This window comes from Gambusia affinis, linkage group LG21 (genome assembly GCF_019740435.1).
Source record: "Gambusia affinis linkage group LG21, SWU_Gaff_1.0, whole genome shotgun sequence".
In the NCBI taxonomy this organism is placed as follows: Eukaryota; Metazoa; Chordata; class Actinopteri; order Cyprinodontiformes; family Poeciliidae; genus Gambusia; species Gambusia affinis.
Window position 1 is genome coordinate 2723059 of NC_057888.1, and position 12504 is coordinate 2735562.

Consider the following 12504-nt stretch of genomic DNA (forward strand, 5'->3'; position numbering starts at 1 on the left):
AGAAAAAAGTGCAAAGCGTCATCGGTATTCTGCTACTGATGGAAAAACACAATTTTGTATTTGGAGTGTTTCCATAAAGTAAGAAATGCAATTAAAATCATTCATGAATACATTTATGTGATAAGTCATTAAAGAACATCCTCCTACCACTTCCTGTCGTCCTTTTTGTCGTTCCCACCAGTAGTAACATCTTGTTGTTCATCTATGACTTGTGATGCAAAAAAAGTTTCTCTTGGAGTTTTGTGAAAAACAACATTGAAAAACTTGATTGTATTTTTTTAAATTGGTGCGTTTCTATTAAGCAAATTTATTTTGGTAATTTGAATCATATGATCAATGGAAACAGTTAACGAGTCACTGTTTTGGGTGTGTGGAAAATGAGCCATTTCAAAAACTCTGTAAATGTGACAGATCAGCAGGCACTGCCCGTTACGTAGCCAGTTTTGCTGTTGACTTACCATCCAGAAACCACTTGCTGTTGGCTGTGTAGAAGGCTCCACTTCCGCTTTTCAAAAGTGTACAGTTGAATAATTGCAGTTATTTTCACTGCCAGCAGCAGCTTACTTGATTTAAAGTGACAAAACGCCCAAAACAGCTCCTTCTGAAAGGAGCTAACAATAGAAGTGAGCAGACTGAACTCTCATTCTCTAAGAATAAGTTTGTGCAAAAAAATGTAACTAACATCTTTTGTGAAGTCTATAACCCTAACCTGCTCAAGGAACCATTAGGTCGCCTCTAATAACATTTAATAAGGAAACCGTAAACCACTGGATGTTTACCCTTGATATAAAGGATTTCAGTGTTCCAGCAGTTTTGATGTTTTCTGGAAGTTTGTTTCAGGTTAGTGGAGTAAAAACCTGAATATTTCTTCTTCATGTTTTAGATTTTTTTTTAAGAGGAATAACTTGTTGCTACTTGTGCTGATCAAGTCCTCCACAGTGCAAACTCAAACCTGTAGAGTAAGATCCACTTTAGCTCCGTTAAACCTGAGTTTTATTTATTAGCAGCTGTCAGATTGTAAATAATGAAACGTCCATTTTTATTTTTTTTTAACACCTTCGGGGGTCTTTAGTCACATGTCAGGCCGGCCAGCTGGACAAAAACCAAAGCCTGAACTTTTAATGAGGACAACGTCCTCTAAACATATTTTAAAGGCCTGAGTGTAATTAATTAATCATTCCACGACACCGGCTGAATTTCTAACACCTCAGCAACAAAGTGCTCCTCATCTCCATTAGGGCTGCGCCTCCCCATCATCTGTGTTTGCATTCCTGTGAGCACGTGTCTGCGTGCGTCACTAACGCCAATAAATCCAAAACTTCCTGATCCCAGGCAGCCTGCAGGCCTCCCTCCCTCCTCCGCGGAGGAGCGGCGGTAAATGCCACCGGGAAGCTTTGCCGCTGATGACGGGCGATAAAAGAGAATGATATCATATTTGACACCTGCAGTAAAGCGCTGGAACTTCAACCTTGAGAGCCAACTCCCTCAGAGGGTCGTAAAAATGAAAAAGTCTGCGCCGGAGAGGAGGTGCCGCCTCGCACCTCCCCGCCGTCGTTCCCGTTTATTAGAGTCATTCGGATAATTACGGATCTGCATGAACTGGGGGAACTCTGGACTCGGTGCTCCATGTGCTAACTCTTTGTTTCAAACGCCTGTAGTGATCTAATAAACATTCATTATTCTCAGACATTTGTTTTGTCCATTTCAAACATTAAAACTAAAAGTATTTCATTTCCAGGGCGCTGAGCTTTTATTGACCAAATCCAAAAGTTACTAAAATCTGCAGTGGAATTGATTTAAGTCCTTTTCAGGAATGTAGTCAAACTGTTGGGAAGGATTTTACTGCAGTTTAGAGGTGAAGTTTTGTTTCTCTCCAGCCGGAATCAATTAAATCCAACAATCATCTTTTTCAAGTACATTTATAGAAAATCTGCACAACAGTTTCACTGCAAAAACATAAAATCCTAAGAAGTATTTTTGTGTAGTTTCTAATGTAAAAATCTTAGTGCACTTAAAATAAGACAAAACTAACTTTTCTGCAAAAGGAGCTCGTTTTAATAAATAATTTTAGGGCATTGATGGAAAAGTATTACTTCCACTGGCAGATTATTTCACTGAAGAATATTTTCCCATTTTATGAGTCAGATGAGTCAAACTTGAGGTCCGTGGGCCAAATCTGACCCACCGAACCTGTTTATGTGGCCATCAAAGCTCTATTGGGTTTTGTGCTAAAATATGACTTTATTTGTCAAGTCAGTTCTCTTCTGTATACAGCCAAATTACATATGTTTGAAAAGTTATAAATATTTAAGAATTTCAGGAGATACTCATCAGATACAGAGAAAGCTGTAAAATTTCAGGGTTTCTTCAAGAAATCTAAGTTTTAGGAGAGCTATGGCAGTCCACCAGAAAACAGTTCAAAACACTGTTTTAGGTTTTATTTTGTTAAAAAATGTTAAAAGTTGACAGGAAATTTTGGAAGTAAAACATCAACAACCAAGAAAATACACCAACGGATTAAATAAAATGTGTCTTTCAGTAGTTTGTGCAAACACATGCTATTTCGTTAAACAGCGAACTGTCTGAAGGTTACAGGTCTTTTTTATTCTGCATAAACCCACCTTAACCTGTCTTGGCTATTATTGTTACTGGTGTATTTAAAAATATATATTCAAGAAGCAAGAAGGTCCTGGGTTCGATTCCCTGCCCGGGGTCTTTCTGCATATAGTTTGCATGTTCTCCCTGTGCATGGTGGGTTCTCTCCGGGTTCTCCGGCTTCCTCCCACAGTCCAAAAACATGACTGTCAGGTTAATTGGGCTCTAGAAATTCTCCCTATGTTTGAGTGTGTGTGTGAATGGTTGTGTGTGCCGTGTGTCTCTGTGTTGCCCTGCAACAGACTGGTGACCTGTCCAGGGTGAACCAGCCTCTCGCCTGGAACATTAGCTGGAGAGGAACCAGCAACCCTCCTGACCCCATTAGGACAGAAAATGGATGGATGGACGGATGGATGGACTTAGCCTGGTATTATCAGCCTGGTGGGCTGACAGGCTGATAATACAGTGTTACATGAGCCACCAGGTTTATGATACTGACAGAAAGCCTGTATTTTGAGTTGAGTTTGTGGTTTTATTGATGCATTCTGCATCTTAACCAGCCCTCAGAAAACATTCCTGATGTTGAAGAACAGACGTTTGACTCCCCCAGTAATAAGTGAAATAATCTGCCAGTGGAATAAATCCTTTTTAAAATCAGTATTAAGGAATTATTGACTTAAAACAAGTTTTTATTTCCTGCTAAAAGGTTTCGTTCAAGTTCTCTAATTTCATGCATTCTAAGATGTTTTCACTAGAAACTAAACTACTTTTTATGACGTTGTGTTTTTGCAGTGCCAGGACAGAGTCAGGGTCCGGTCGGTTACCTGACCAGGCTGTGTTTGTCGTCCGGATCCGACGCGCTGACCGACCCGATGATGGTGTTCCTCGCCGCGTCCTCCCTCACCTCCATGATGTAGCTGGGGCGCTCGAAGACGGGCGGCTCGTCCACGTCCTCCACCACGACCTTGACGCTGGCCTCGTCCCGGAAGGGCCCCATGGAGTAGAAGCGCGGGTTGATGTGGACGTTTTCCACCTGGATGCGGAGGCTGTACTGACGCTTCTTCTCGTAATCCAGAGGCTGAAACAACAGACACGGCGCTCCTCTGAGTTCATTATCTACTCACAGCCAAACATCCTGACACCTTTATTTTAAGGTCAGATTCAGTTTTTGTTCATTAAATGTCTCTGGAATCATCTAATGACCTCATGTGAGGGTCTTAGTGTCTTCAGAGACACTAACAAGACCTCTGATGGACACGACTTCCAATAATCCAATAATGTGACTCATGTCGCATTTCAGTACGGGAGAAAAAACGAAACATGGAGATAACAAGGCTGCCTTCATTTAAAAAAGGCCAGGATTTATGTCAGGAGTTTTAAGACTCCAGATCTGATTAATTTGAACTGAGCAGAAACAGAAGAAAAAATAAATAAAACAACTTTTCTTCTGTCGACTCTTTTAGATGCTTTTCAGCTTGATTTCCTGATCCTGGCGCTCGACGCTCTGTAACAATCAATCAGCGCTGCGGTTTGATCTTGGCAGGGTGACATCTGTTCCTTTTGGTGTGTTTCTTCTTTAAATGAAGAGATCAGCGCGACAGATTAGCGCTCGGCGGCGTCGACGTGATAAAATATGAAATGAAGTGCAGAAATCTCATCTCTGATTAAAAGTGGACCAAGCAGAAAGAACCTCCAGCTCAGAGTCTGAAACGCCACAAAATAAGTTCAATAAAACACCTTAGACTGGTTCAAATAGTTATTGACTAAAATCCAAAGATAAATCATCACTGACAGCCTCAGTAAACACAAAAAGCTCAGAAAGAATTGCTGGGAGATACAGATTAGTTATAAAAATAATCCAACGTTTTCCATGCCAAATTTGCTAAAAAAAAAAAAATTCCTGGCTTCCGTTTCTAAAAAAAAGAAAAGAGAAATTATGGAAAATGTTTTCAAAAATTGACTTTCATTTCTGTTTATTTGAGCCTTTCCTTTATCTTTCAGTCTTCTAGAAAGTCCATCTTCTTTCTATCTGAGTTTATCTTTCTTCTTCTGAATTTGACTGTTTTCATCTTGTCCTCTGTTTTCCTGTTGTTCTTCGCGTTAGTTTGTCTCTTTCTTTCTCTCTCCTCGGAGAGTTTTCTTTTTATAAATTCACCTCTGAACCTTTTAAATTTCTCTCTGATGATCTTTCAGATGATGGAGGCCGACTAACAAGATTATTTCAGGTCATGTGAATATTGAAAATTAAACTAATGAGGCTTAAACGTTTTTTTGTTTGTTTGTTTTTCAAAGCATGCAATGCAGAAACACAAAATGTTCCCAAGTATTTCCTGCTCTCTAGAGCAAATATCTGGGTAAAATTGAAATAAGACAAAACTAGATCACAATGTGAGCTTGTTATAAGTCAGTAATTTCTTAACACTGACAGATTATTTCACTTATTTAGTGACCAATATGAAGGAATTACTGACTTAAAGCTCCTACATCTTTGTGTAAAGTTACTTTTAAGCTAGTTTTGTAGTTTTTGTAGTATTTGCTCTAGAAACTGGACCAAAAAAAAAATACTTAGTAAGATTTAGTATTTTTGCAGTGTAATCCTTTTGTCTGTAGTTTTGCTTTTATAATGTAGATTTCTGAACAATAAAACATATTCAAACTTCTTGGATTAAGATGTCTACACTGAAAAAACAAAATGTTACCAAATATTTTTCTCTCGTTTCTACTAAAACACTAACATACAAATAACTTTTCATCAAGATATAGGAGCTTGTTTAACATCAATAATACCTCAATATTGATTTTAAAAAGTAATTGTACCAATGCCAGATTATTTCAATTATAACATGGGAAAAAAGTATTTTAATAAGTGAAATAATCTTCCAGGGGAATAAGTTCTTTTTTTGTCAAAATTAAGGAATTCTTGACCTAAAAAAACTCAGATTTCTTTTAAAAATGTTACTTGTAAGATAGTTTTGTCTTCATTAAAATCTACTAAGATTTGCACTAGAACTAGGCAGAAATACTTGGTTAGATTTTGTGCTTTTGCAGAGTAAACATCCTACTTTAGCGTTTTATTTTGCTTAGAATGAAGGGAACATCTTTAATGGTCTTTGGTTAATCCTGCTGTTAATTTCACTGTTTTTAGAGTTTCTGCTGCTGCTGCTGTTCTCTTCGTCTTTTGACTTGGTTTGTTTCTGAAGCTGCAGCCAGCCAAGGTATCCCCGTATTGATGGGATTAATGGGTGAGTGTTGCATTTTAATGAGCGCCGAGCAGGAGCAGCTGGATCAGAGTGAACATCCTCGCAGGCAGCCAACCACACGCATAAAATAAAATAAGAGGAGTCATTGAGGGCCTGAGTTATGGAAATGAAACCCAGATGGAAGGAGCCCCTGAATCACGGCCTATTAGAAGTGATTGATTTCTGCAGTTTGCCGTTAAGGTGGAGGGGTCCGTGTTCCTTTGAAGGACCAACGGGACGACAGGCCTGTTTAATTATCAGGCTCAGAATTAGAGCACGCTCAGTCCGTGCTGCCTCGCCGCGCCGCAGCGCCTACAAAAGGCAATTATGTCATCCGCCGCTTAATGACGGCGTGATGGAGGGGATCGATGGGAGGCTGCAGCCTGATGAGGCAACGACCAGATACAGTTGGATACATCAAACGGACTTCAGCTCCACGCTGCCATCCATACTGGCATCAATACTCCTGCATCAACCTTGAGGAAGAGCGGATCTCGCACGAAACAAATGTACTGGAAGTGAGAGCAAGCGTACGATGAAATCTAATAACGCCGCTGTCCGTCTTCTGCCCGCTGAAGCAGAGAGGAAATACAAAGTTCCTCTCTGCTTCTCTTTTTTTCCTGCTATTGATTGGGTCGGTGTGTTTAAAGTGAGGTTGTGGGGGAAAGACAAAAATGTACAGTATAGAGTAATGTGTAAGAAGTAAACATGACCTGTAATGCTTCTTTGAACAGGTTATGATAGATCTATGGTCTAAACAAAACATGTTCATGACTATTTTCACACAGAATCTTTCATAGATGATGAGATTATAGTGAGAATGAGCTGTTTTAGGGCATCTTGTCTCTTTAAATCCACATAAGCTGCGGCTGGCCACGCCCCCCATCTCAACGTTTACACTCGCACGTGAAACTGGCTGCAAACAGATGAACAATTATACAACTGTACATCTTTGAAAAGCAAAAGTGGAGCCTCCTGTACAACCAACAAGAATGCAGCAAGTGGTTTCTAGATGGGAAGTCAACAACAGAACACTTTTCTTTTCCAGCAGCCATTGCACAGCAGTAAAAGCCACTGGATGGTAAGTAGGCCTGTCGCAATAACAAATTTTGCTGGACGATAAATTGTCCCAGAAGTAATTGTGATAAATGTTAATATTGTTTGGAGACCATTTTCAAGTAATATAACCGTATATAATCTTGTATTATGTAGTTATAATGCAAGATTACATTCATAAAAATCAATAAACTCTTAAATTCTAATAAATAATTAATACTGGAAATGAAAGACATTTTAAATATCCAAAATAAATAAAACAACAGAAACAACAAATAAAATGAATTATGAAGTTTCTGTAAACAAAATTATTGTTCAAAAAAGGGATAGTTGAGACCAAAACACCAAACTGAAGATTTTTATCATCCATCGTTTTTGGTAGCAAAGGAGAGAGAAACGATAAATCTCGCAAATGAAAATTATTGAGTTTGTTTTGGCTCATGCGATTGATTGATTTATTACTTATTGGGACAACCCTATTGGTAAGTCAACAACAAAACACTCGTCTTTTCCAGCAGCCATTGTACAGCGCATACAGCTGTAAAACCAGCTGACCAAAAGTGCTAGAGTTCTGCTTGGGTTGCTATGGAACGGGACTGGACTTAGATAGAGTTGCTAGGTAACGGCTTATTGCCCGTTGAATGTGGCCCAACATTTTGTAGGTTTTCAAAACATCTCATTTTCCAGACCCCCAAAAACATTAACTTATTCCAAAATACGCAGTTTGGGTTGTTTTTTAGAACAGTAGAAACCCAAATGGCAGAACAAAAATGTTCAAAATGTGAATTTTGTATAACAGGTTTATGTTGTTTGTATTTGTTGATCTGCTGCCCTGAAATTTCTAAAACATCTTTTTACTTCCACATTTCTCCAAGTCTGAGCTTTAGATCTGTACAGCTGAGCCGCACCGGCGCGGCCCGTTTGGGTTTTAGGCCAGTAAAACAACCAGAAAATAAAGCTTGATTGCTGAGATTCACCATTTGAGAGCAATAATACTTCACTCGTTTGACCGCCGTGCCAACCAACTATATATCTGTTTTTATAGCGTTTAAGTATCTTTAGAATATTCACTTTCAGAGCTGAGAGATTTGTAGCTGGTAGCTTCAGAGGAGAATATTTTTATTAATGTTACTTTTATGTGCGCTTGTGTGATGTAGCAGTCAGCTTGATCTAAACTCATAGAATCAGACAGAAAGTCCTGGAGTCAGACTAATGGCCATGTTCTTACATAAACTCATTATGGTGCTAAATGTATTTCAAACAGACCATCGCACCTCGAGATCATCTAGATTTCTCTCCAGTGGTCAAGAAAAAAGTCTTCAAATTACCAGAATTAAATTGTAATATACAGAGAATAAAGTAATTTTATGAGAATTCCACCATAAAAAATAGCAACAAATTAATTCTCCAAGCTTTTGTCTCATTAAAATGACTTTTCTCGTAATTTAAAGACATTATTCTGGTTATAGTTACAGTGTAACTATATTCTCGAAATAAAACTAAAATTCCCAGAGCCTGGCAACAAAAATGGATGATTGAAAAAAGCCACTTTTTGAACATAAATTTTGGCTTTTGTAATTTATTTTTATAAAAAAGAAAGCAAATAAATAAATAGAATTAAAATTGGATCTGGGATGAAAAAACTAGAAATTTTATTTTTAAGCCCTAAAAAAAAAAAGGAAGTATATTAATACATTGACAATACTGCAAAGCATCCAAAATTGAGGTTTTTAACATTAAATATGATTTTGCTGGGTTACTGATATATTTATAATTTCACTCACATAAGAAACTTTTTTATCATCGCTCAGCTTTGTGAATGACAATATTTCTGTATTTAGTTTGTGGGCTGTTGTTGATGTTTAGGCATAAGTTCCAGCTTTAAATCAAATCCAGTAGAGCAAAGTTTTTGTAAAAGTGGGACAAAAATAAACAGAGTAACGTGTAGCTAACTCTAGCTAGCCTATCAACTGTTCATTCCTCCAGCCACTGAGAGGCGCTGTTTTAAAACATAACTTAACGAAAACGTGATATTCAACAGTGAGCTGCTTGACATTGAGACTGTTTGGATCATTTTGTGTTTACTGCTTGGATCTGTTTTTAGTCCCGTTTTGTCTGAACAAATCAGAGGAACAGAACTCCATAGTGGAATTTGATTACATTTGATAAATTTGTCTATGAAACTATTAAAGCTCCTGAAAAATGACTAATTATTTTCTGTTAATGTTTCAAGGATCCTTAACAATTTGTCTAAACTGCCATTGACGCATTTATTTACTTTTATTGTGTTTTTGACATATCCCATGCTTGGGGGAATTGCTTCTGTCATTGGCATATTGTCTGTATGGAATTATATGATGTCCATTTACAAGTCAATAAACCCCTAATGATGCCGAATCCTGCATTTGTTGGGTTTTATGTTTTGTTTCACACAGAGTTCAAAGGCTCAGGTTGCCTTTATGAATGCAAACACATTTAAACTTTTCTGTTTGTTAATGCGTCTCACAGTTAAGCAGTGCACTGCGAGCGTCAAACTGGTAATGAAACGGCAAACAGAATACAATGCCGCCGTCCCTGCATGTGATTTCAGCTTGTATACACCAGAAAAAAAATCAAGCTGTGAACATCAAACAATTTCCATCACAAAAGCTGAACGTCCTCGCTACAAATACCTTACATTCCCACCGTATGTGGAGCAGATTTATCCTTGATGATCGTCTACTTTAGTTCCATTAAATCACATCAATCATGTAACTTTTTAAAAGGGTATTTACTTTCATCGTATTTACATCTCAGCCCTGCACTGTGCGGCGTTCAGCCTGGCTTCGGATGCACAACTTTAATCCAGTGATGCTGTTGGTGCATTAATCCCCAGCCGGGCGAGGCAGATGGCTGCCCTCACGGAGTCCGGCTTTTGCTGGAGGTCTCTTCCTGTTAAAGAGGAACTCTCTGCTCCGACTCCCTGTGAATCCTCAGAGGATCCTATTACCCCGAGTTGGACTCTGTTAAAACAAACCGGACTGGACCGAATTTATCTGGACTCCTGTAAACTGTTTACTTCCTCTTTAAACAACGGCAGCAGCGCAGTGCTAGATAGAGATATTTTAGTTCAGTAACAGTTTCCAATGTTACACTGTAAAAACACAAAATCTTACCAAGTAATTTTGATCTAGTTTCTGTTTTAATATCTGAGTGCAGTTAAAATTAGACAAAAATAATTTACAAGTAACTTTTCAGCAAGATATAAAAACTTATTCCAAGTTAAAAATTCCTTAAAATTTCTTATAGAAAACTCAGAAGGTATACTGGCAGATTATTTCACTTATAACAGTTTTAAGTTAAATAATCTACAGTGGAACTAGCATGGTTTTAAATGCTAGTTTAAAATTATTGTTATGTCTTGCTGAAATGTTACTTGCATGTTAGTTTTGTCTGATTTGAAGTGTACTAAGATATTTGCAGGAGAAATACTTTATGTTTTTGCAGTGTGCAGCCTTACCTTTAATAAAGATCCACAACAATTCTTCACATAAAAGCCCGAATGGAAAAGCTTTTACTTTGAAGCAGCCAGCCTGTTCTTTATGCAAACGCACCAACTAAAACCTAATCCTATTTTAATGTAAATATTCCAGAGTGATGCAAGAAAGCGCTGTGGGTCACAGTTAAACTGCACCCCGCTGATGTGTAGAAACTGCTTAATAAAGTAGGCATTAAAACAACATAACCTCTGACTGAGCGCGGCTGCTCTGTAAACACGCGCCAAGCTGCAGAGGTGTGTGTTTGCTGCAGTAATAGACCCCCACCAGAAGCTGCTCACAGTGTAAACAAGCAGTGAAAATCTCCAAGATCAAGAGTTTAATATCCTATCTGTGTTTGTCGTTCTTTTAGGAGAAAAAACACAGATTTACACAGAGTCTACGCAGTTTGTAACAGCAGCAACAATCCTCTCTGCCTGGAGTACACAGGACGTTCATGCGCTCTGGAGTTGTTATGCAGCCTGTGTGGCTGGAAAATGGGAACTTATTTGCTCAATTAGAGGCTCCTGAGCTCTTTGATGAGCTCTGAGTGTTAATAAAAAATCTACATTAAATGAGTCTTTTCAGAGAAACATGCAGTTGATGATGGTGGTTTCTGTGTTTTAATCTTGTTGCTGTCTGCAGACGGCCTCTGAGGAGGAATAAACGCTTTCATCAATTAGACTGAAGACAGCCTTACAGACAAGACTGAGGGGAAACGCTTTCAGCTGCTGGAGATGTGAGTCTCTTTAGGCTGAATGCCGTCATATCTGCAGAACGCATCAAACTGAAACCGCGAGAAATGAGGGATAATGCACAGCGACGCAAATTTAGAGATTATTTTACTTTTTGTCACATATGGAAAATCTAAATGGGTTTAATTCAGATTCTTTCCAATAAATAAGTATCTTATCTTAAGTATTTATTATCTAGTCTCTAGTGCAAATCAAGCATTCAATAATTCCTTAATATTGATGAAAAATTACTAGATACAGTGTAGATTATTTCACCTAAAATATGGAAAAAATATCTTGTTATAAATGAAATAATCTGCCAGCAGGACAAAACTGCAAAAATACAAAATGCAAAAGTATTTTTTGTCTAGTTTCAAATAGTAATATCAGTCCCAGATATCAGTGATGTCACCACGCCTACGGCGGCCATCTTGTTTCACAATCGTGTTTTACAGCTTCAGTTTACTTGGACTTTGATTATATTTCAAATATATTTTTATCACATCTTGGTAACTCTAGAAGCTTTTCTCTCACTAAAATTATTATTTTTTAAATTGTGTATTTATTCTCCATGCTGTTGTACAACTCCCAGAATGGAAGGCTGAAATAAGAGCGTCTGAAACTCTTTCCAGATTTTTGCGTAATTTTTTTCACTAAAAAATCCAGTAGTAAAATCCAGTAGTTTGTGTTCGTAACTTGACAGAAGGTGTCGAGCTGCTGACCTTTCTGAGCACGATGACGCCTTCCTGAGTGCTCCTGTTGGCGAAGACGTCGAACACGCCCGGCCCGTCGCTCCCGATGATCCTGTAGTCCATCTCGGCGTTCTGGCCGATGTCGGCGTCGATGGCGTGGATGACTCCCACCGTGGAGCCCAACTCGTTGGACTCAGGCACCCTGAACTCGTACAGAGCTGCGAGGAGAGAGACCGCAAATCAGGTTTCGGATTGGTACAAGTGACCTGATATTTGAAAATACTTTATTGATCCGAAAGGGAAATTAAATGTTTATGTTTCCTTGAAAAGATTAGGATAAATCTGTGGTCGATACAAAACATGTTTGTCACATTTTATGTATAAAATCATTCTTACATTATGAGATTTTAGTCTGGTCGGTTCGGCCTGTTTGGAGCTGCTTTCAGAATGGTCTGCTTTAGGGCTGCTTGTTACTTTACCGTTGCTAGGTAACGGGCTGGGCTTCTCTGGGGTTGCTAGGTAACGGCTGGTTTCTGGGACATTCCGACACCAAAAAATATCAACCTAAAAAAATGTCTGGGTGACTTTTTTTTGTAGAAGCTAGTTTTGTCTTATTGATGTAAAATTACAGTTTCACTGGAAGATTATTCTACTTCTAATATGGGGAAATGTC

General features: G+C 38.4%; 1 protein-coding gene across 9 annotated transcripts in view; it reads right to left on the reverse strand.

Moving 5' to 3' along the window:
* cdh6 (cadherin 6) overlaps positions 1–12504 on the reverse strand; it is a 248907-nt gene that overhangs the window by 15850 nt on the left and 220553 nt on the right. For 8 of the 9 annotated variants that reach the window (XM_044105234.1, XM_044105233.1, XM_044105231.1 and 5 more), the window contains 2 exons: positions 11862–12049; positions 3420–3673 (listed from right to left, as the gene is read on the reverse strand). In XM_044105234.1, the coding sequence (XP_043961169.1) occupies positions 3420–3673; positions 11862–12049 (442 nt within the window). Of the gene's footprint in view, positions 1–3419; positions 3674–11861; positions 12050–12227; positions 12316–12504 lie in introns of those variants that run through there. The other variant, XM_044105237.1, reaches the window with a different exon arrangement.